Source organism: Anolis sagrei, chromosome Y (genome assembly GCF_037176765.1).
Source record: "Anolis sagrei isolate rAnoSag1 chromosome Y, rAnoSag1.mat, whole genome shotgun sequence".
Lineage (NCBI taxonomy): Eukaryota > Metazoa > Chordata > Lepidosauria > Squamata > Dactyloidae > Anolis > Anolis sagrei.
In genome coordinates, this window is record NC_090035.1 from 10,266,314 (window position 1) to 10,291,739 (window position 25,426).

The 25,426-nt window shown below is 43.2% G+C and overlaps 1 protein-coding gene across 1 annotated transcript in view; it reads left to right on the forward strand.

Moving 5' to 3' along the window:
• LOC132782139 (integrator complex subunit 1) overlaps window positions 1-25,426 on the forward strand; it is a 64,737-nt gene that overhangs the window by 21,068 nt on the left and 18,243 nt on the right. The window contains exons 19-33 of the mRNA XM_067461460.1: window positions 15-194; window positions 1,860-2,009; window positions 4,752-4,931; window positions 5,048-5,152; window positions 7,729-7,896; window positions 8,565-8,676; window positions 10,159-10,320; window positions 10,906-11,052; window positions 13,011-13,109; window positions 15,073-15,197; window positions 17,126-17,380; window positions 20,116-20,275; window positions 22,300-22,440; window positions 23,314-23,494; window positions 25,129-25,252. Of these exons, the coding sequence (XP_067317561.1) occupies window positions 15-194; window positions 1,860-2,009; window positions 4,752-4,931; window positions 5,048-5,152; window positions 7,729-7,896; window positions 8,565-8,676; window positions 10,159-10,320; window positions 10,906-11,052; window positions 13,011-13,109; window positions 15,073-15,197; window positions 17,126-17,380; window positions 20,116-20,275; window positions 22,300-22,440; window positions 23,314-23,494; window positions 25,129-25,252 (2,289 nt within the window). The remainder of the gene's footprint in view (window positions 1-14; window positions 195-1,859; window positions 2,010-4,751; window positions 4,932-5,047; window positions 5,153-7,728; window positions 7,897-8,564; window positions 8,677-10,158; window positions 10,321-10,905; window positions 11,053-13,010; window positions 13,110-15,072; window positions 15,198-17,125; window positions 17,381-20,115; window positions 20,276-22,299; window positions 22,441-23,313; window positions 23,495-25,128; window positions 25,253-25,426) is intronic.

The window sequence follows — 25,426 nt, forward strand, 5'->3', positions numbered from 1 at the left end:
TTTGTCTTTCTTAGGCTTCTTCCCAGTCAATGCCGTGGCTGGCGGATCTAGTTCAGTCTAGCGAAGGCTCCTTGGACGTCCTTCCTGTACAGTGCCTCTGCGAATTCCTTCTGCACGACGCTGCTGACGAATCGACTTCTGGCGAAGAAGAAGAAGAGGGAGAGAGCAAAGAACAGCGGGCAAAGAAACGACAGGTGGGTGGTCTTGGGTATCTGTTTAGGATTTATATAAGGGATTTGTGTTGATCAAATGGGCTTATTAACAAAAGACCCTCTCCATGATTGTACAGCAGAGTAACATTAGCAGCAGCACGACCCAGCTCCAGTAGCCCAAAGTGATAAAAAGAACAATAACATACAGACCAATCTTATCTCTTCCTTAGGAGGCTTTTCTTTGTTGCACTATTTAGAAGAACAAGGTTCCCATAATAGAAATAAAGTTCTTTGTACTTCTTTCTTTGCTTCCACGCTGGGCTTCTTTCTCATGCAGATAAACAACTTTGCTCTTACAGAGCTCTTCTCACACTGAACTTACACAGGAACTTTGCTCTCGCTGAACTTTGCTCTCACTGAACTTACACAACAACTTTGCTCTCTTAGAGCTCTTCTCACACTGAACTTACACAGGAACTTCACACAGATGCTTTTTACACACAGCAGCCTTCACACACAAAGCCTTCAACCTGGGGCTTCTCTCACACAGAGGCCTACCTCACACTGAGACCTTTCTCAAACTGATGCCTCTCTCAGACCGAAGCAAACACCGAGACCTACTAAGCTACAGGCACAGCTGCTTATATTGAACTACAGCTTTTGCTGAGTCATTGCATCCACTTAACCCTTTCAGTACTTGACTCACATTTTGAAATTCAAAAATACCTAGTTAATTGCAATATTAGGAACTGGAAACCACTGGAACTGAGAGACTTAAAATGATTCTTCAAAAGATTTCCGCTGCCACCACATTAATGATACTCAGGCTGAATTATTATTGAGAGGTTGTTCAGTAACACACCCTGTACCACTATAGTTTTCTTAGAGGCTGTTGAAAGCTGACTTGAATAATGTTTCGACCACAAAGGTATTCACACTGAGGCTGGTATAAGTTGATAAAAATAACAAGAACATTTATTGAACAGGCTTGAAATGTTCAGGCACAAAAGCTTAATGGTTTCAGTAAAATACTGGCATAAAACGCTCGTGGTTGCATTTGAGTAAAGATCTTAAAACTTCTGGGTTACAAGTCTTAAAAGTGACAACACAGAAAATTGCTTCAGGACATGAATCTCTGAAAGTAACTCCCAACCCCCCCCCCCCCCCCTTAGGAAACTAGCCAAAACCCTATACTAGCCTTCCTTAGGAAATGAACAGACCACTAACGGGGTGCTGCTCCACACAGTATTCTAGCTATATTCTCTATAGCTCTTCTGAATACTACACAAAAGACTGACCCAAACTTTTTCTTCAAACCCAAACTGCTCTCACTAACACCCACACTTCTCTCTACCCTTTCCAAACTCCAACTCGCAAACAGGGAACTCAATCCTTGGTTTAAAAGACACTTTTTCCTTTAGATCACTTAGGCTCTGCCCCATCTTTCTAACCAATCCTAGCCTTCTAACTTTCCCTCTAAGACTAAAACACGCCCCCCCCCCCCCCCCCAGGCAAACCTAACCTAAGATGGCGTCTCCCTGTCTCCCTTTTCTAAAATGGATGTCGTGGCTTCGCCAGGTCCACTTCCTTAGGCTTTTGCCAGCTAGCTAAGGTAAGGGATTCATTACAGCTTGATGAACAGGAAGAGAGAATTGGCCACCGGCCCCATTGTACTAGATGGACTCACAGACTTTCTCTCTTCCACAGAGGCAGCAGAAGCAAAGGCAGTTGCTGGGACGCCTCCAGGACCTGCTTTTGGGACCCAAGGCTGATGAACAGACCACCTGTGAAGTGCTGGACTACTTCCTGCGGCGCCTGAGTTCCTCCCAGGTGGCCTCCCGGGTGCTGGCCATGAAGGTATGAAAGGTGGCCGCAAGCAAGGCCTACTTTTGGGGAAGATAGAGCCCATTTTATTCTGCCGATTCCATTTTGCTGACCTCCAGAAGACAGTGGGATTCATTTGATGAATGATTTGGTTCAATACAGGAACTCAAAATATGGCAGTTGTATGGCATTGCTGGAGAACCTGGAACAAAAGGATACCATATATTTTGGGAAAATGGCATTCATAACCTTTTTGGAGAGGAAAAATGATGTCATATCCTTTTGGCAAATGTGAATCTCCCTGAACATCTGAAGACCACCTTTTGAAAACCACTGGTCAAGGAAAAGCATGACCTTGTTGGAAATCAACCCTTTGAAAAAAGTGATATTTATTTATTTATTTAAAGCATTTATATTCCACCCTTCTCACCCTGAAGGGGACTCAGGACGGAGCACAGCATATATATGGCAAACATTCAATTCCAGAAGAAAAACAAACTGTAAATATACAGAAACATTAAAATCAGTTGTAACAACTTTAAAATCAAATTGCTAAAAACCATCTCAGACCAGCCATGGGGTTTCCTATTATTTCCTTATTGCACTGTCTCAAAGGCTTGGTCTCACAGCCAAGTTTTTACCATCTTTCTGAAGGACAGGAAGGAGGGGGCTGATTTAATCTCACCAGTGAGTGGGTTCCATAGCCAAGGGGTAATCACTGAGAAGGTCCTGTCTCTCGACCACGCGAATTGTGCATGTGACGGTGGCAGGACCAAGAGCAGGGCCTCCCCAAAGGATCTTAGTCGCCACTGTGGTTCATAGAGGGAGATGCGTTCGGACAGGTAAGCTGTGCTGGGGCTGTTTAGGGCTTTATAGGCCAAATATAGTAAGTAAGTAAGTAAATAAGTAAATAAAACCAGCACTTTGAAATTGCCCGGTAGCAAAAATGTTCACAAGCATTCATGTAATGGCACACAGGTAACTCAGCTGTTAAACTGATAAACCATGTCTTTGAACTGCCAGGAACAAAGACACGCTACTGCATAAAAAAACATATACTTCGCTAGCAAAGCTTTGAAATGTTTCTCTGAAGTTGAAGTTGAAATTACAGTTGCAGTTGGCCAAAACATATACTCTTCATTGAAACCTCTTTGTTTAAAAATATGCACTCAAGAGACAAAAAACAAAGTCTTCTTTGAAAAATAATATATCTTGTTTACTCACAAACATATTATATTAAGGCACCTTTCTTATTAAAGTTCAGTTATAGAGGATGTAGTTTCTCTGTGTTGAGAACACAGGGCATCTTTCTTAATTTATAGTTCATAGTCCAAAGTCATTTAGTATACATCTTATGAAAGTCCAAACTGTATAATCGTACTCACTACTTCTCAAAGCAAACATATAGTTAACTATTCCGACGTAAGTCCAGAAGATGTCTGCTTCCATTGAAGTCCAAAATGCAAACTGCATCCACCTCCACTGAGGTCTAAAGCAAACTGCTTCCATTGAAGTCCAAAAGCATACTGATAACAAAATGGAGTCCTGAGTCTGAACACACTCAGTACAATCATATTTATTATTATTATTTGAAACTCAACAAGATGAGTCCACAGCAGATAAGATCACTCTGCTGGCTGTTGTATTGGATCACACGTGTCTAGGACTGTGTGATGTATCGGCGAACAATGCATGCTGATCCCAGTAAGTTGGCCTTCTGCAGCTGGGACCACGTTGACTGGCTTGTGCCAGAGTCTTTGCAGTTCGATCTTTAAATCCTCATATAGTGTCAGCTTTTCCAATTGTTTCTCTTCAATACCTCTGTTGCTTGGGATTGCAATATTGACAATCCATATTTTGCTTTTTAACATGATCGTGAGGTCAGGAATATTGTGCTCCAAAGCTCTGTCAGTCTGAATTCGGAAGTTCCAGAGGAGTTTGACGTGCTCATTTTCTGTAACTTTTTCTGGCTTGTGATCCCACTAGTTCTTTGTCGCAGGCAGATGGTATTTGTGGCACAAGTTCCAATGAATCATCTTAGCAATAGTGTTATGCCTCTGCTTGTAGTCTGTCTGCACGATCTTCTTGTAGCAGCTGAGGATGGAATTGATTGTTTCACCTGCTTCCTTGCAGAATCTACACTTGGGATCTGTTGTCGACTTTTCAATTCTGGCTTTGATGGCATTTGTTCTAATAGCTTGTTGTTATTATTATCATCATCATTATCATCATCATCACATGTCTATATGCCGCTCCCACACCAAAGAAGTCAGTCAAATTGGCAAATCAATATATATACAAACAATGTTGTTGTTCATTCGTTCAGTCGTCTCCGACTTCGTGACCTCATGGACCAGCCCACACCAGAGCTCCCTGTCGGCCGTCACCACCCCCAGCTCCTTCAAGGTCAGTCCAGTCACTTCAAGGATGCATACAAACAATACAGGTTAGCAAATATGTACAATAACAAACAAATAGTGAAGGCTTGGAAGGTTGCTATTTCCAACAATTTATCCTTAGCAGAGTTTGCACTCCAGCTAGTGGCTGTGCTGACTGGTGGATTCTGGGAACTGGTGTGCAAAATAGTCACTGTCCAAGCTCTGAGTATCACATCCTAGCCAAAGTGTAGCTGCATAGGGTGCTAGTCAACCATGCCCTCTCCCAGGTTATTCCATCTCAGCCCCATTGTCAATTTTTCTTTTCCAGTTGACAGTTATTTTGTAGTAAAAGGCTCAATGTCCTCAGTAGTTGTTGTGTTTCTGTATTTCTCTGCAGGGCCTGTCCTTGGTGCTTTCGGAAGGAGGGATCCGCGACAGGGAGGAGAAGGAACCACTTATGGAGGAGGACTCGGGCGACTCAGAGCTTTTGCAGGGCTACCAATGGCTGCTGCGGGACCTGCCCAAGCTGCCCTTATTTGACAGCGTCCGGGCTACCACAGCCGTAGCTTTGCAGCAGGTGAGGCAGACCCAGGCTCCATCTCCCTGGATCCCTCAGCATGACTTCTGCTGGGAGTTATAGTCCTCTAAGCCAGTTTTCCAGGCTCAGGGATAGTACTTGCTCTCTTCTTCCAGGCCATTCACATGGAGACAGACCCACAGACCATCAGCGCTTACCTGGTGTACCTTTCCCAGCATGCGCCCGTGGAGGATCAGGGACAGCACAACGACCTGGCGCTGGTGAGAAAGATGACAAATCGAGGCTTCTCTATGCTTTCCTCTCAAGCTTTCACTGTAATAAAATAAATCCCTGCTTCTTCCCCAGGGGACTGAAATCCAACTGGAAGTCTGTTCTGGTGGCATGTTCTTCTTTTCCCTAATCTGTGTTTCTTAAAGGCATGGGATTAAGGAAACCAGACAAAACATTGTAGTGCTGCGGTTGTCTGCTCCTAAACTTAGTCCTGAGGCGTAAAGGAACTGAACACACATAACCAGCCGTATTTTGAGATCCATTACATCCATTTAGTCTGGCAGTTCTGTTTCTTCCCACAATTTTCCCACCTTTGTGTGAAGTCTTCCAGCAGAGAAAGGGGCTGTGTATGTATTTAATGGGCTGCTGTGAGTTTTCCGGGCTGTATGACCATGTTCCAGAAGCATTCTCTCCTGAAGTTTCGCCCACATCTATGGCAGGCATCCTCAGAGGTTGAGGGGTCTGTTGGAAACTAGGTGTATGGGGTTTATATATCTGTGGAAGAATGTCCAGGGTGGGAGAAAGAACTCTTGTCTGCTTGGGGCAAGTGTCAATATTGTAATTGGCCACCTTTATTATTTATTTATTTATTTATTTATTTATTTATTTGCTGTATTTGTATGCCACCTTTCTCAGCCCGTAGGTGACTCAAGGCAGTTAACAGGGCAAAATTCAATGTTTACAATGTCATAAATACAATTAAAAACATAACATATAATAAAAACTAAACAAATCAATAAAATATAAATTCAAAGTGTCTCCTTGTTAAAAACATTGTCCGGACTCATTGTCTAGTTCAGTGGTTTCAATATTCCTAATGCCGCGATCCCTCAATACAGTTCCTCATGTTGTGGTGACCCCTAGCCATTAAATGATTTTCATTGCTACTTCATAATTGTAATTTTGCTACTGTTATGAATCGTTATTGGGAGTTGTAGTTGCTGGAATTTATAGTTCACCTACAACCAAAGAGCATTCTGAAGCCCACCAACGATAGAATTAGGCCAAACTTCCCACACAGAACTCCCATGAACAACAGAAAATACTGTCTGTGATGGTCTTTGGCGACCCCTCTGACACCCCCTCGCGACCCCTCTAGGGGTCGCGAGGGGGTGTCAGAGGGGTCGCCAAAGACCCCTCTGACACCCAGGTTGACCCCCAGGTTGAGAATCACTGGTCTAGTTGTTCCATTTTCCAGTGTCAGTTACTCTGCATTTGCAAACGCTTGTTCAAAAAGCCACGTCTTGACTTTTTTCCAGAATGTTAAAAGACAGGTGGCCGATCTAATATCTATAGGAAGGGTGTTCCACAACCGAGGGGCCACCGCCGAGAAGGCCCTGTCACTCGTCTCCGCCAAACGTACTTGTGACAAAGGCGGTAACATTATTATAATTACTAATGCTAATCTAATTCAATTAGCATTGAATAGCCTTGCAGCTTCAAAGCCTGCCTGGGGAAATCCTTTGTTGAGAGGTGTTAGCTGGTCCTGAATGATTCTTGTTTGGAATTCTCCAGTTTTTTGAGTGTTGCTCTTTATTTACTGTCCTAATATTAGAGGTTTTTTTAAATACTGGTAGCCAGATTTTGTTCATTTTCATAATTTCCTCCTTTCTATTGAAATTGTCCACTTGCTTCTGGATTTCAATGGCTTATCTGTGTAGTCTGACATGGTGGTTGTGAGAGTGGTCCAGCATTTTGGTGTTCTCAAATAAATTGCTGTGTCCAGGTTGGTTCATCAGGTGCTCTGCTATGGCTGATTTCTCTGGTAGAGTTAGTCTGCAGTGCTGTTCCTGTTCCTTGATTTGTGTTTGGGCAATGCTGTTGCGTTTGGTGGTCCCTATGTAGACTTGTCCACAGCTTCATGTTATGCTACCCCTCTATTCTGCTTTGGTTAGACCACACCTGGAATATTGTGTCCAGTTCTGGGCACCACAATTCAAGAGAGATATTGACAAGCTGGAATGTGTCCAGAGGAGGGTGACTAAAATGATCAAGGGTCTGGAGAACAAGCCCTATGAGGAGCGGCTTAAGGAGCTGGGCATGTTTAGCCTGAAGAAGAGAAGGTTGAGAGGAGACATAATAGCCATGTATAAATATGTGAGAGGAAGCCACAGGGAGGAGAGAGCAAGCTTGTTTTCTGCTTCCCTGAACACTAGGACATGAAACAATGGCTTCAAACTACAAGAAAGGAGATTCCATCTGAACATTAGGAAGAACTTCCTGACTGTGAGAGCTGTTCAACAGTGGAAGTCTCTGCCCCGGAGTGTGGCGGAGGCTCCTTCTTTGGAAGCTTTTAAACAGAGGCTGGATGGCCATCTGTCAGGGGTGATTTGAATGCAATGTGCCTGCTTCTTGGCAGGGGGTTGGACTGGATGGCCCAGGAGGTCTCTTCCAACTCTTTGATTCTATGATTCTATAAGGTAGTCTCCTGCAGAACGCCTCTTGTCCTTTGCTGAATGGAGCGTTGGATTTTCTTAGTGGGTCTGTAGATTGTTTGTATGTTGTGCTTCTTCATCAACTTCTCTGTGCGGGGAATTTATTTAATGTTTTCTCCCTGCCCTTGCAGGACGTGGCCCGGCTGATCGTGGAGCGCTCGACCATCATGTCCCACCTCTTCTCCAAGCTCTCCTACTGCTCCGAGTCAGACGCCGTCCTGGTGGCGCTGCTCTCCGTCTTCTCGCGATACATCCGGCGCATGCGCCAGAGCAAGGAAGGCGAGGAGGTGTACAGCTGGGTGCGTGCCCCCTCTTCCTTTCCTTCCAGCCCACTTTTTCTTTTGCTTCCATTTCCATTCATTTTCTCACCCTGCTTTTGAAAGCAAAGAACGTATTGTTTTGAAAAATGAAAAGCAATATGGTGACTGGATAAAGTCCAGTCGTGTCCGACTCTGGGGGTTGGTGCTCATCTCCATTTCTAAGCTCAAGAGTCGGCATTGTCCATAGATACCTCTAAGGTCATATGGCCTGCATGGAGCACCGTTAAGCCACCTAAATGTAATTTAAAAATGATAAAAAATAAAATAAAAATAATAAATAAAAATAATAAATAAAAATAAAATAAAAACATCATAAAATACAGAAACCCTGAGCTCTTTGAGTCTATGTTACAGTTCTCTCCCAGTGACATTGCAGAGGGCCACTTCACCTAGCAACACCCTTTGTGGTACAAAGAGACAGACAAACATATATATATGCTTGACAAAGAATAATATAAATCGCATCATCTGTTCAGATGTATGGAGGAAGCCATGTGTCTGAATAAAATTGGTTTCTTTCTTTTTTAAATGGATTCAGAAACTTTCTGTCCAAGTTTGGGGACCAGGCAGAATTCTTGAAGGAAGAGTAGAAGAGATATGTCTGTTTTTGATCTGTTGCCTGATTCATTTTCCCCTCTTATCCCTAGTCAGAGTCCCAGGATCAGGTGTTCCTCCGCTGGATCAGTGGTGAAACGGCCACCATCCACATTCTAGTAGTCCACGCCATGGTGATTCTACTGACGCTGGGGCCACCTCAGGGTGAGTCGGGGCAAGAGTTTTGCACAGTTTGGAAAGTTTGCCATTTTTGTATGCTCTGAGCCATTGAGAGCAAAGGTGTTTTCATCTCAGCCATTTGACATTTGGGAGCATTTCCAATTTCCAGATAAGCAATACTCAACTAGTAATACTTTTTCAGTGATTGGTCGGTAGGATCCGAATGCCTTGTATGGCTTCCAAGTCTGCTGTGTGTATTATAATTATATAATATCATTTAAGTATGATTGTAAGGTAAAATAATTACAGCTCTCAAGTTTTTCCTCTCTTTGATACCAAGTCTGCAGGTGCTAGCAAGGAACATTCTTTTAATATGCCCTTAACAATAAAATACAGTCACTTAATTAAATTGGATGGTTATAATTGGGGAAGATGTGGTTGCTTTTAATGTCTTCCTTCTTATGTTTTGGGCAACACTTGGTTTCCACACAGTGTTGTAGCTCCCATTACCCTAACTAGCAGAGCTAGTATTGAAGATTGCAATACTTGTCTTCCACATGATGTTGGGACTACAACTCCCATTATCCCTGGCCAGCAGAGCCAGTGTTGGGGCATGATCAGTTTTGGAGTTGTGTAACATTATCTGACAGTTTTGATATTAATAATAACAATAAAAACAATAATAAACATTATTATTATTATTATTATTATTATTATTATTAAACACAACAAGATGAGTCCACAGCAGACAAGATCACTCTGCTGGCAGTTTAATTGGATCACATGTCGGACACTTCCCAAATGTCTAGGACTGTGATGTATCGGCAAATAATGTGTGCAGATCCTAGTAAGGTGGCCTGCAGCTGGCAGATGGTAATTTTGTCAGCGCCGATTGTGTTTAAGTGCAGGCCAAGGTCTTTAGGCACTACACCCAGTGTGCCGATCATCACTGGGACCCCCTTGACTGGCTTGTGCCGGAGTCTTTGCAGTTCAGTCTTTAAATCCTCATATCATGTCAGCTTTTCCAGTTGTTTCTCTGCAATCCTGCTGTCACCTGGGATTGCAACATCCACGATCCATACTTCGTTTGTACCATGATTGTGAGGTCAGGAGTATTGTGTTATTATTGTTGTTGTTATTATTATTATTATTATTGGCTTGCTGTGAGTTTTCCAGAAAACTCACAGCCATAATAATAATAATAATAATAATAATAATAATAATAATGTGGCCGGAATTACTGGGTTGCTGTGAGTTTTCTGGGCTGTATTGGAAACTAGACAGATGAGGTTTATATATGTGTGGAATGTCCCACCCTGAATATTCCACAGATATATAAACCTCACTTGCCTAGTTTCCAACAGACCTCACAAGCTCTGAGGATGCCTACCATAGATGTGGGCAAAACATCAGGGGAGAATGCTTCTGGAACATGGCCATACAGCCCAGAAAACTCACAGCAACCCAGTAATTCCGGCATCATCATCATCACCATCATCATCAAATTTTCCAAATGTTCCTTGAAAGCTGGAGGTGGCGACTTCCAGGCATTGCTGGACATCTGGTTCCCAGAGAAGAAGCCCCTTCCCACTGCTTTCTTGGTGGACACCTCTGAAGAAGCCCTGCTCCTCCCGGATTGGCTGAAGCTGCGCATGATCCGCTCGGAGGTGCCTCGGCTGGTGGATGCAGGTGAGCAGATATAGTTATGAAGTAGCAACGGAAATAATGTTATGGTTGAGGGTCACCACAACATGAGGAACTGTATTAAGGGGCTTCAGTATTAGGAAGGTCAAGAAACACTGCTCTGGGTCCTCTAGCACAAGTGTATGTCCACCTTTCATTAGACGTTAAACATAGAATTGTACTGGAGGACTTAAAGATTCCCAGAGAGGTATTCACTCAGATAAAAAAGAAGCTTTTAAAAATGTATTGTGCTTTTTTGCAGCATCCTTCGCTCCTAACCCCAGCAAATGTGGTCTATATTGATGTAATTACTCATTGCTTACATATAGGTCCTGCCATTTTTAAAATAGGCACACAGTCTCTTAGCTTTCAGGCTTCATCTTCAAACACTCTTGTAAGGTAGAGTAGGCTGGGGGGTGGGGGGTGGGGTGCAACTGCCCCAAGATCAAGCAGGACCTTTTATTGGAGACAAGAATTTGGATCTCCCAGATCCTTGTCCAGTCCCCATATCGACTACATGAAGCTAACAAGGGCTTGTTAATGGGGGCCAGAAGCCAGGTAGGTTGTGACCCCAGGTGTGTTTTGTTCCAGCCCTTCAGGACCTGGAGCCCCAACAGTTGCTCCTCTTTGTCCAGTCCTTCGGCATCCCCGTCTCCAGCATGAGCAAACTCCTGCAGTATCTGGACCAGGCTGTCTCCCACGACCCTCAGACGCTGGAGCAGAACATCATGGACAAGAGTAAGGATGTCCAGCTTCGGAGGGAAGCTTCTGAATTCTGCAGCAGGGCAGTTTTGGCACATTTGATCTTTTTAATTCCAACAGCATGGGAATGTTGGTTTCATGGACAGCCACTCTAAGAACCCCATTGCAGTGATGGATTCTACGCATAGATACACCTGCACTCTCTTGCTCACTTTTGTGACATTTGGGAGCGGGCTTGTTTTCTGTTGCCCTTGAGACTGGGGCCCCTTTCACACAGCTGAATAAAAACCCACATTATCTGCTTCGAACTGGAATATTTGGCTGTATGGACTCGGATAATCCAGTTCAAAGCAGATATTGTGGGATTTTCAGCCTTGATAGTAAAGGTAAAGGTTTTCCTTGGCATTAAGTCTAGTTGTGTCCGACTTTTGGGGGGGGGGGGGTGTTGCTCATTGCCATTACTAGACCGAATAGCTGGTGTTGTCCATAGATGCCTCCTAGGTCATGTGGCCAGCATGACTGCATGGAGCGCTGTTACCTTCCCACAGAAGTGGTACCTATTGATCTACTCACATTTACATGTTTTATTTATTTATTTACTGTATTTACTGTATATACTCGAGTATAAGCCTAGTTTTTCAGCCCCTTTTTTAGGCTGAAAAAGCTCCCCTCAGCTTATGCTTGAGCCAAGGTTATTTATTTTATTCTGTTATTAGTATTATTTTTATTATATTTCTGTTATTATTCTATTATTATTTTTATTACATTTATTATTTTACTCTATTTATTATTGTTATTAAATTTATCGTTTTGCTCTCTTTATTATTATTGGAAGGATACGTAAGTACATTTACATTGAAGAAGGCTAAAATAATGGTTTCATCAGAGCTGAAAACTACCTCTTACATTACAGTTTTATGTAAATATTCAAAAACATTTAACGTAGTGGTACCTCCATTCATGTAATTTTATTGGTATCTAGTTTAATTTGGAAATTGACCAGTAGCTGCTGCATTTCCCACTCTCGGCTTATATTCGAGTCAATACATTTTCCCAGTTTTTGTGGTAAAATTAGGTGCCCCGGCTTATATTGTTTGGCTTATACTTGAGTATATACGGTATATTCTGCCCTTCTCACCGATTACAATGTACATATACATGGCAAACGTTCAATGCCATAAACACACAACATATATAGACAGACACAGAGGCAATTTAACATTCCAACTTTTCATGAGGGTATTCTGGCCACCAGGGGAGCTGTTGCTTCACCGTCCATTTGTGACACTGATGAAGTACTTCCTCATTCTTTGCATGCTTGCTGGAGATTTTTATGGCATCGTAAATTAGTTAAATTATCCTCCCTGCGTAGGCGGTACCTAAATTTCCTACTTGACAGATGCAACTGTATTTCGGGCTGCAAAGGTCGACAGCAAGCTACACAATTGGGTCAGACACTCACTCCGACCCAGGCTGGCTTCAAACTCATGACTTTTCAGTCAGTAGTGATCTTAATGCAGCTGACTCCCAGCCAGCTGCGCCACAGTCCTAGTGGCGGTAGTTTTCGAACTACTAGCAGGAGCTCACCCTGCTCCCCAGATTTGAACCACCAACCTTTTAGTCAGCCAGTTCAGCAGCTCATCGGTTTCACCCGCTACGCCACCGGGAACTCCTCTGCCTTTATATTCTGGGTTATATTGCTGTGTGGAAGAATCCTGGGACTAAATGGAGCCATAGATTCAAATGACAGGAAAGAAGATTCCACCTGAACATGAGGAAGATCTTCCTGACTATTCAACAGTGGAACTCTCTGCCTCGGAGTCCAGTGGAGGTTCTTTCTTTGGAGGCTTTTAAGCAGAAACTGAATGGCCACCTTTTGGAGGTTCTTTGATTGTGCTGTTCGTGACTGGAAGAAAGGGGTTGGACCAGATGGCCAATGTGGTCTCTTTTGACTCTAGGATTTTATGATGCTATGCTTCTATGTTCCTTTTCAGATTACATGGCTCACCTTGTAGAAGTGCAGCATGAAAGAGGAGCTACTGGTGGGCAGACCTTCCATTCCCTTCTCACTGCCTCCCTTCCAGCTCGCAGAGGTAAAGTAAAGGGGGCCTTTATTTCTCATTCAGGACTGGATTTTGGCAACTGTGTCTCTTTTGCTCTTTCCATTCCCACACAAATCAAACAGACAAATTTTGGGAAAAGGCATTCAAAAACTTTTTGAAAAGAAAAACAATGTCATATCCTTTTGGAAAATGTGAATCTCCCTGAACATCTGGAGACCACCTTTTGAAAACCTCTAGTCAAGGAAAGACATGACCTTGTTCGAAGTCAACCCTTTGAACAAGTGATGTCCACAAGCATTCATGTAATGGCATACAGGTAACTCGGCTGTTAAACTGATAAACCATGTCTTTGAACTGCCAGGGACAAAGACATGCCACTGCACTCTCTCTCTCTCTCTCTCTCTCTCTCTATATATATATATATACATACATACACACACACTTAGCTAGCAGAGCTTTTAAAATGTTTCTTTGAAGTAGGAATTGCAGTTGCAGTTGCCCAAAACATATACCCTCCCTTGAAATCTCTTAATTTATAATATAGACTTGGAGACCAAAAACAAAGTCTTCTTTTAAAAAGTAACATATCATATTTACTCATAAACATCTTGTATTAATTCAGCATATAGGCACATTTATAGATAGGATGTAGTTTCTCTGTGTTGTTCTTAATCAATAGTCCATAGTCCAAAGTCTTTAAATATACATCTTATTAAAGTCCAAACTGTATGCCGTAATTGTACTCACTGCTTCTCAAACCAAACATATAGTAAACTGTTCCTGTATAAGTCCAGAAGACATCTGCTTCCATTGAAGTCCCAAAACGTACAGCATCCACCTCCACTGAGGTCTAAAGCAAACTGCTAACATTGAAGCCCCAATGTATAGGTAAAGGTAAACATAAAGGTTTTCCCCTGACATTAAGTCCAGTCGTGTCCGACTCTGGGGGTTGGTGCTCATCTCCCATTTCTAAGCTGAAGAGCCGGCGATGCCCATAGACACCTCCAAGGTCATGTGACTGGCATGACTGCATGGAGCGCCGTTACCTTCCCGCCAGAGCGGTACCTATTGATCTACTCACATTTGCATGTTTTCGGACTGCTAGGTTGGCAGAAGGTGGGGCTCACAGTGGGAGCTCGAGCTCCTCCCCAAATTTGAACGTGCAACCTTTCGATCAGCAAGTTTAGTAGCTCAGCGGTTTAACCTACTGCGCCATTGGGGGCTGGAAATACATACCGAATAACAAAATGGAGTCTTGAGTCTGAACATGCTCACTACAATCACATGTCTATCACCCCTCTCACACAAAAGAGGTCAGTCAAACTGGCAAATCAATATATACATACAATACGGGTTAGCAAATATGTACATTAACAAACAAATAGTGAAGGCTTGGAAAGTTGACCCCATACATAGAAAACAGCACATCATGAGAGAATTGGGACTGTGGTGCAGCTGGCTGGGTGTCGGCTGCATTAAGATCACTACTGACCGAAAGGTCATGAGTTCGAAGCCAGCCCGAGTCAGAGTGAGCGTCTGACTAATTTGTGTAGCTTGCTGTCGACCTTTGCAGCCCGAAAGACAGTTGCATCTGTCAAGTAGGAAATTTAGGTACCGCTTATGTGGGGAGGCTAATTTAACTAAGTTACGAGGCCATAAACATCTCCAGCAAGCATGCAAAGAATGAGGAAGTACTTCCATCAGTGTCACAAATGATTGGTGGAGGGACAGCTCCCTTGGTGGCCAGAATACCCTCAAGAAAAAGCTAGAATGTTAAATTGCCTCTGTGTCTGTCTATATATGTTGTGTGTCTATGGCATTGAATGTTTGCCATGTATATGTACATTGTAATCCGCCTTGAGTCCCCTGCAGGGTGAGATGGGTGGAATATAAATACTGTTAATAAAATACTGTAAATAATGCCAAGCTGGAAACCAGTTTGGTGGTTTATGGGGAGAAACAGTTCCACTGACAGGCTGTGATCTCTCAACAGATAGTGATGATGCTCCGCGAGCCAACAGCGGCCTCGATGCTCCGCAGGGACAGGGCAGGATCCAGGCTTTGGCTCAGATCCGGGTTCTTGGCCCAGAGGATGACTTGCCAGGCATCCTTCTCCAGGTAAAGCGTTTTCATGCCTGCTTCTGTTTTGTTTTCATCTCTGGTGGGCCTTGTCCTTTCCCCCCACACTCCTTGCTTCTTTCATTTCCTCACATGTCGGGGCAGCTGACATATGGCACAAAGTGCCTATAACTAAACATAAAATAAACACACAGTACAATACAATAAAGTGAAACTATAGCATATAAAACAACAATTTAAAACTCAGAACAATGCCCAATGACCTATAGCGGCAACTACTGTTAGACAAGGCCAAACTGTAAACAAGACGAGGGGAATGGGATAGTGCAAATTGTGGTAGGGTGTGAAAGTGCAGTGCTGAATATTTAATTGCGAACCAATGAATTTTGTGTTTAGATTTGGTTCGCATTTCAAAGTTATCTCCTTATGTATGTGTAAGCATTCCAAAAATCCCGAACACTTCCGCTCCAAAACATTCTAGATAAGGCATGCACAACTTGTACAGAAATTTGGATTGTTTTTTTTTTTCTTGGCACCAAACTGACCCCAGCCTTATAGCAAACATGATTATTATTGGGTTGTTGTAGGTTTTTTCGGGCTATATGGCCATGTTCTAGAGGCATTCTCTCCTGACGTTTCGCCTGCATCTATGGCAAGCATCCTCAGAGGTAGTGAGGTCTGTTGGAACTAGGAAAATGGATTTATATATACGTGTGGAATGAACAGGGTGGGGCAAAGAACTCTTGTCTGTTGGAGTCGGTGTGAATGTTTCAACTGACCACCTTGATTAGCATTTGGTGGCCTGACAATGCCTGGAGCAATCTTTTGTTGAGAGGTGATTAGATGTCCATGCTAATTAAGGTGGTCAGTTGAAACATTCACACCTAGCTCCAACAAAGAAGAGTCCTTTGCCCCACCCTGGTCATTTCACAGATATATAAACCCTTTTCCTAGTTCCAACAGACCTCACTACCTCTGAGGATGCTTGCCATAAATGCAGGTGAAACTTCAGGAGAGAATGCCTCTAGACCATGGCCATGTAGCTCGAAAAAACCTACAACAACCCAATGATTCCCATGAAAGCCTTTGACAATACAGTGATTATTATATATATATATATATATATAGAGAGAGAGAGAGAGAGAGAGAGAGAGAGAGAGGGTAAAGGAAGAGGGAGGAAAAAGAATACTATTTTATTTTTACATGTAAAGTGGCAGAACAATAATATGAGGAGAAAGTAGGAAATAATAAAAGAGAATAGTTTTTTTAAAAAAGAAAAAAATATTGAAAATAATAAGAAAAAAATGTCTTGGTGACTTCCATCTAAACCTTCGCAGTGTAATACATATTCAGTGTATTGTCGAAGGCTTTCATGGCCGGAATCACTGGGTTGTTGTAGGTTTTTTCGGGCTATACGGCCATGTTCTAGAGGCATTCTCTCCTGACGTTTCGCCTGCATCTATGGCATAGGCGAAACGTCAGGAGAGAATGCCTCTAGAACATGGCCATATAGCCCGAAGAAACCTACAACAACCCAGTAATACATATGCGTTCCATAAAAATTGTGTATTAAAACTGAGAAACAAAACATTGACTTTAACCTAAGTTGAAACCTTTTTTTTCTAAAAGATCAATTTAATAATGATTCCTTTAGTGTGTGTATGTGTGTGTGTATGTATGTATGTGTATGTATGTATGTATGTATATATATATATATATATGTATTGTATTTCTCAGTTAGTCTGCCTGATTGGGTTTCCCATGTTCTTTTTCAGTAAGAAATTTAATTTGTCCATGTCTTTTATTTTTTTTAAGTTTATTTATCCACTGATCTATGTCCAATATTTCCTTCTGTTTCCAATATTTCACATATACCATCCTGGCAGCTGTCGTTAAGTAAACAAATAGAATATCCTCGATTTGTTATTATTTTTGTCTCTGACTCTTTCTGTCCCTTCCTTGGACAGTTGTTTCAATTGGCTCCGGATCCCCGGTGGCAGAACTCGAACCCGCGGCCCCTGGCTTTGGCGCTGCAGCAGGCGCTGGGGCAAGAGCTGACCCAGATCCGCCAGGGGAACGCTCCTGTGCCAGGGACCGCCCTGAAGCTTTTGCAGGCCCTGGCCGCCCTGATGAGCTCTCCCCATGGAGGGGCCCTGGTGATGGCCATGCATCGGAACCACGTCGTGTCGTGTCCGCTCATGCGCTTGCTGTGCCGCCGCCAGGTGAGGCCATTGCAGTGCATCCTCATAAGGAATCTGGAGCTTTCTGGGATTCAAGAAGGGATTGGAGCAGAATGTTTGAGGTTATCTAGAGTGGGAATGGGCAAACTTTGGCCCTCCAGGTGTTTTGGACTTCAACTCGCACCCTTCCTCACAGCCTACCGGCTGTGAGGAAGGGTGCGAGTTGAAGTCCAAAACACCTGGAGGGCCAAAGTTTGCCCATGCCTGATCAAAAATGTGGATCTCAAATAGTCAATTAACTCACCCAGATAGTCACTTGACTCATGGAACATATCAAAATCCCATTATTTTCTTTCCCTCCTTGTTTCCTCGCATGTTGGAAGTGTACCTATTTATTTATTTACAGTATTTATACTATTCCCTTCCCACCGTACAGGGGACTCAGGGCAGATTACAATGCACATATACATGGCAAACATTAAATGCCAGTTAGACATACAACATATATACACAGACACAGAGGCAATTTAACATTCCAGCTTTCCGGCTTCATGAGGGCATGCTTGATTCCAGCCACAGGTGTCACCATCCATTGTGACTAGTCCTTTTGATGGAGTACTTCCTCATTCTTCTGCATGCTGCTGGAAGGTTTTATGGTGTCATTAAAAAGGTTAAATTAGCCTCCCCGCGTAAAGTGATACCTAAATTTCCTACTTGACAGATGCAACTGTCTTTTGGGCTGCATAGGTCTTGCAACTGTCTTTTGGGAAGTCTGACTTGGCCACGGTGGTCCACGCTTTGGTTACATCCCGTTTAGATTACTGCAACGCTCTCTACGCGAGGTTGCCCATGAAGATTGCCCGGAAGCTCTAACTAGTCCAACGTGCGGCAGCTAGAATGCTAACACGAGCAGGGTACAGGGAGCATACTACTCCTCTGTTGCGCCAGCTCCACTGGCTGCCAAGCAGCTTCCGAGCACAATTCAAAGTGCTGGTGTTAACCGATAAAGCCCTAAACGACTCCGGCCCAGTTTACCTGTCCGAACGTATTCTCCCCTATGAATCATCTAGGTTGTTAAGATCGTCTGGAGGGGCCCTGCTCTCGGTCCCACCGGCCTCTCAGGCGCATCTGGTGGGGACGAGGGACAGGGCCTTCTCGGTGGTGGCCCCTCGACTCTGGAACTCTCTCACACTGGAGATCAGAACTGCCCCCTCCATTCAGAAAACGGGTGAAAACCTGGCTATGGGGTTTGGCTTTCGACGAGTGAATCAATATTTCTGTGATCGGATAGATGACGATGAATGATGGACAACGAATTCACTATGATAACTGACCATTGTTATTATGTGATTGCATTTTGTTATTATAACGTTTTAATTGAATATGTCATATGATGTTTTTAATGATTGTTTTGTGGTTTTATTGTTGGAAACTGGCCCGAGTCTCCCAATAGAGGGGAGAAGACCGGTATACAAAATTTCTAAATAAATAAATAGGTCAACAGCAAGCTAGACTAATGGATGGAAGCTCACTCTGACCTGGGCTGGCTTTGAACTCATGACCTCTCTTTCAGTAGTGATTTAATGCAGTTGGCTCCCAGATAGCTGCGCCACAGCTATCTTTTAAAATTCATACAAAATACTACTAATAATAATACAATATTAGAATTATATCTTTTATATTACATATAATATTACTAATAGTATTACATTATAGTGGTATAGTACAATATAGTAATATATAATACTGATATTACACTATGCTAATCTATATAGATAAAAATGTAATGTTTGTGGGATTAACATAACTCAAAAACCACTGGACGGATTGACACCAAATTTGGACACAATACACTTATACACTCATAAAAACACTAAAAAACAAAGAAGAGACTTAAAAAGCAAAAACAATAAATATACAATTTTATATATACACACACATGTACGCGAACACACACACAGATATATATACACTCAAACACACTGTATACACATATACACAAAAATATACACACACATATACCCACACAAAACACATATACACAGACTGGGCCACAGCAACGCGAGGCAGGGGATGGCTAGTAATATAATATATTGTAGGTATGTATGCATTTATTTATTTACTATATTTATATGCTGCTTTTCTCAGCCTACGGGCAACTCAAAGTGGTTTACAGCGGTAAAATTCAATGCTCAAAACATCACAAAACGTTTAAAACTATTAAAAACAATGGCATAACTATACGAGCATTACAAAGTGAATAAAACATAACTCGTTAGCATATCTGAGTTAAAAACACGATCCAATCTCATCATCCAATCATTCCATATTCCTATGTTTATTGCACTGCCTTTTCAAACGCCTGCTCAAACAACCAGGTCTTAACTTTCCTCCAGAATGCTAACAAAGAGAGGGCCGATCTAATGTCTCTAGGAAGGGCGTTCCATAGCCGAGGGGCCACCACTGAGAAGGCTCTGTCTCTCGTCCCCACCAAACATATTTGTGACGTAGGTGGGATCGAGAGCAACCCCCCCCCCTCTTGTAAGCCGCTCTGAGTCCCCTTCGAGGTGAGAAGGGCGGCATATAAGTGTTGTAAATAAATAAATACAGGTTTTAGGTATTTCCTTACCTGCATCTAAAAATACATTCTCTCTAGGTATTTTCTAGGTATCCAGTTCACTTTTGTGGTGTTCAGGAAGTTGGCGATAGAGTCATACTTTCTGGTTTGCGGGCCCTTTCTGTGTCCTGTTTGTAACCGTGGCTCCTCCCCTCTGCAGCGCTGCGCCCCCCAAGACACGGCCTTCTCCACCCTGTTTTTCAAAGTCCTGATGCAGATGCTTCAGTGGCTGGAGAACCCAGCCATAGAAGAGGGACCTCTCCGGACACAGCTCAAGTCCTTCGCCGTCCAGTATTCTTCCAGGCATCGCATTAATGATGGTAAGGGAGACTCAACGGGTGTCACTGCAGGCTCTTTCGGGCAGGCTCTTTTCTTTGATTATAGTAAAAAAAGGTAAAAGTAGTCCCCTGACATTAAGTCCAGTCATGTCTGACTCTGGGGTGTGGTGCTCATCTCCATTTCTAAGCCAGCGTTGTCCGTAGACACCTCCAAGGTCATGTGGCCGGCATGACTGAATGGAGCGCAGTGGAACTCTCTGCCCTGGAGTGTGGTGGAGGCTCCTTCTTATCTCTGAGAGAGTCCTCAGTGTGAAGGAGGCTTCTGTGTTACTAGGCCTCAGTATGAGAAGGCCTCAGTGTTAGTTCACCGAAGTGTATGAAAGGCATATCTCTGAGAGAGTCCTCAGTGTGAAGGAGGCTTCTGTGTTACTAGGCCTCAGTGTTACTAGGCCTCAGTATGAGGCCCGGATTTTGTAAATAGTACAACCATATTATTTAACTACAAAGGAAAGCATCCTATGAAAGAGATAACATTAGTCTGTGTGTTTTCTGTTCTTTTTATCACTTATGGCTACTGCTGCTGTGTCACGTTGCTGCTAATAAGTTACTCTGCTGTACATTTATGATGAGGGTATTTTGTTAATAAGTCTACTCACCCAACAAGGAAGACTCCAGCAATACATGGAGCGAGAGTTGCCAGATGTTCAAGCTGGGTTTAGAAAAGGCAGAGGAACGAGAGACCAGATTGCCAATATCCGCTGGATAATGGAGAAAGGCAGGGAGTTTCAGAAAAACATCTACTTCTGCTTCATTGACTATTCTAAAGCCTTTGACTGTGTGGATCATAATAAATTGTGGCAAGTTCTTGGTGGGATGGGCATCCTTCCCCCCTTCCCTCTCTCCTGAGGAATCTGTACAAGGACCAAGTAGCAACACTCAGAACTGACCACGGAACAACAGACTGGTTCAAGATTGGGAAAGGCGGACGGCAAGGCTGCATCCTCTCACCCAACCTTTTTAACGTGTATGCAGAACACATCATGCGAGGATGTGCGGGGCTCGTTGAATGCAAAGCTGGGGTAAAAATTGCTGGAAGAAACATTAACAACCTCAGATATGCAGATGACACCACTCTGATGGCTGAAAGCGAGGAGGAGCTGAGGAGCCTTCTAATCAAGGTGAAAGAAGAAAGCGCAAAAGCCGGGTTGCAGCTAAACGTCAAAAAAACCAAGATTATGGCAACAAGAATTATTGACAACTGGAAAATAGAGGGAGAAAATGTGGAGGCCGTGACAGACTTTGTATTTCTAGGTGCAAAGATTACTGCAGATGCAGACTGTGGCCAGGAAATCAGAAGACGCTTCCTTCTTGGGAGGAGAGCAATGTCCAGTCTCGATAAAATAGTGAAGAGCAGAGACATCCCACTGGCAACAAAGATCCGCCTAGTCAAAGCCATGGTATTCCCCGTAGTCACCTACGGATGTGAGAGCTGGACCTTAGAGAAGGCTGAGCGAAGGAAGATCGATGCTTTTGAATTGTGGTGTTGGAGGAAATTTCTGAGAGTGCCTTGGACTGCAAGGAGATCCAACCAGTCCATCCTCCAGGAAATAAAGCCCGGCTGCTCACTGGAGGGAAGGAGACTAGAGACAAAGTTGAAGTACTCTGGCCACATCATGAGGAGACAGCAAAGTCTGGAGAAGACAATTATGCTGGGGAAAATGGAAGGAAAAAGGAAGAGGGGCCAACCAAGGGCAAGATGGATGGGTGGCATCCTTGAAGTGACTGGACCGACCTTGAAGGAGCTGGGGGTGGTGACGGCCGACAGGGAGCTCTGGCGTGGGCTGGTCCGTGAGGTCACGAAGACTCGGAGACGACTGAACGAATGAACAACAAAACCAACAGTACTTACATTGACCTATCAATAAGTCGATCCAGGTTGTTGGTGTTAATATTTTGACCAGTATTTCTAGACTTATACCAAAGCTACTCAGACACAAAGTATAACTCATAGAATCATAGAATAATAAGACTCCTCAGAGATTCCTTTCCCTCCTTCCAACCCTCAGTGCGGGGCGGTTTCCTGCACTTAGCCGAAGCTCTGGCCTTCCGCCGTGAGGCCGATATGATTGGCTCCACCGTATGCGCCATCGTTGCCACTTTGAAGACTGGTGAGAAGCATAATGTGGAGCCTGAGCTGGTCAGCAAAGGTAGGCCTTGTTCACCTCTTGATCGCATCCCTTTTTCACAGCTTGATTTGATGTTTTTATTTTTTTAAATACATGAGTGAGTAAGATGTCTTTGGGAAGTAAAGAGTGTTTCTCAACCCTCCTAATGCCGCGACCCCTTAATACATGTTGTGATGAACCCCAATCATAACATTATTTTTGTTGCTACTTCTTAACTGTCATTTGCTACTGTTATGAATCATAATGTAAATATCTGATATGCAGGATGGATTTACATTCACTTGACCAAATTTGGCATGAATAACCAATATTTGAATACTGGTGGGGTTTTGAGGGGGATTGATTTTGTCATTTGGGAGTTGTAGTAGCTGGGATTTATAGTTCACCTACAATCAAAGAGCATTCTGAACTCCACCAATGATGGAATTGAACCAGACTTGGCACACAGAACTCCCATGACCAGAAGAAAATACTGGAAGCGTTTGGTGGGCATTGACCTTGAGTTTTGGAGTTGTAGTTCACCTACATCCAGATAGTACCGTGGACTCAAAAACAATGATGGATCTGGACCAAACTTGGCACAAATACTCAATATGTCCAAATGTGAAATGTGGGGAAAATAGTCCTTGACATTTGGGAGTTGTAGTTGCTGGGGATTTATAGTTCACCTACAATCAAAGAGCATTCTGAACCCCACCGACAACAGAATTGGGCCTAACTTCCCACACAAATTCCCAATGACCAACAGAGAATACTGTGTTTTCTTATGGTCTTTGGTAACCCCTCGCAACCTCCCAGGCGTCCTGACCCCCAAGTTGAGAAACACTGGGTTACAGACTCCCAGTAGACTTTCAGAACCTTTTAATTTGATGTCCCTCATCTTCCCTACTCCAGTCCTCCGAGGCCTGACCGAAACCCACTCGCCGTACTTGGAGGAGCTCTTAGCGGCCCTCTTCTCCATAGCTATGGAGGCCTCGTCCCGCTTTTCCTCCACCGGACCCATCTCCGTGGTGAGCTCCTTGCTGCTCCAGGACAAAGAGGAGACCACTGTGAAGATAGAAGCTGACAATGTCAGGTGAGCTGTGGAGGTGTCATGAATGACTTTTCAATGACTTTAAAGCATAGCTTCTTTTTATTATTTATTTATTTATTTATTTACCTTACTTATATATCGCTGTTCTCAGCCCGAAGGCGACTCACAGCGGTTCACAACAAATACGAACAGCAAAAATTCAGTGCTACAGTATAGAAACAGTTAACAACCTAACACATTACACAATTAATAAACAGTTACTACAATACCCATTCACTGTTGTCTCGTCATCAAAAACATGTTCCAGATTCGTCATCCATTGTTCCATTCCAGTGTTCATTAACCAATCATTGCACTAATTATTCGAACGCCTGCTCAAACAGCCAGGTCTTCACCTTTTTGCGGAATACCATTAGAGATGGTGCTAGTCTAATGTCCGTAGGAAGGGCGTTCCACAGCCGAGGAGCCACCACCGAGAAGGCCCTATCGTCCCCGCCAGCCGTGCTTGAGAAGCAGGCGGGATCGAGAGCAGGGTCTCCCCGGAAGATCTCAAAGTCCTAGTGGGTTCATAGGCAGAGATGAAGGTATATCAGATTACAGAAAAACATTCAGACAAAGAATGACATTGGACATACAGATATACAGATTCTATGCAACTAAATTGAATTCACAATTACATTGGTTAACAAACGAACAAAGGGGAATTACATTTTCACTCAACATTCATCCTCAGGCATTCAAATATTACCATATCCTTTTCTCCCTCCTTGGAGAAGCACCTCGTAGGCCAGACCCTGCTTTCCTGCAGCCTGCCAAATGCATAGTTCCAAAACTTCCATAACGCCATAACTTCAAAATGCATCCTTTCCCTAAGTACAATGCCAAGGACCAGATCTCTGTTTGACATACAGCAGAACCTGACTCCCTGCACAAAATCTAAGACTCCAAATGTGAACTTCTTCCTCTTCCCTTGAGAAAGAAGCCCCAAAGTGACCAGAATCATGCTTTCCCATAGCATATCTGACTCTCTCCATAGGTACACTATCTCTCTCCTTCCCATGAAACAGAGCATAGCAGGTCAACAGCGTCTCTGTCTGTCACACTTTGAGCATTATTAGATTGAGTCTTTTATAGGAATATTCTGTTGATGTAGTCCCAAAGTTGTAAATTAATGATAGAGGTCTTCCATCCTGGATCCATCTCAGTTTCCTGGCCAGTTGTTGATCTTCTTGATTGGTGTTGGTCTTATGTTGACTTCCTTCTTAACAATGTAAACATTTATGTTATCACTGTCCCAATTCTTATCAGAGTTTACTCTGCATTTCTCATTAGCAACTTTTAATTACAGTCCAGCAAGCAGGTAGTTAGTCATTGCAGGCCTTAATATTATACTGGTGTCTCCAAAATTATTGGCTCCATCCATACATTCTTCCATTCATTCCCACACACAATATTAAATCCACATTTATCAAACCTGCAATAATACTTTCATGACAGATCGTGACAGACAGATCGTGACAGACAGATTATTTTTCTCTTTCTCTCCATGACTCAGTCAAATGCCAATTCTAACTATACTTTCGTGACAAATTGGTCATTATTATTTTTCTCTTTCTCTCCGTGACTCAGTCAAGTGCCATTTCTAACTAAAACACTGCTTTTTTTGCACCTTTCAGTACTGAAACTGCCCACCTGGGACCTTCTTCAGGCTTGTTCATTGACTGGCTAGAGATGCTGGATCCAGAAGTAATCAGTAATTGCCCAGATCTCCAGCAAAGGCTCCTGTTCTCCTGGAAGAAGGTCAGGATCTGTTTCCAGACACAACTCTAGTGTGTTGTTTACCACCCATAAAACCCATACAGCTGAGATTGTACCTCTGCTTATAGGCCTGCCCAAACCCTGAGAAGCTCAGAAGCCATTCTTCCATTTCCACCACCTTTACAAGGGTGTGCAAGGCAAGACCTGTTTCTCATT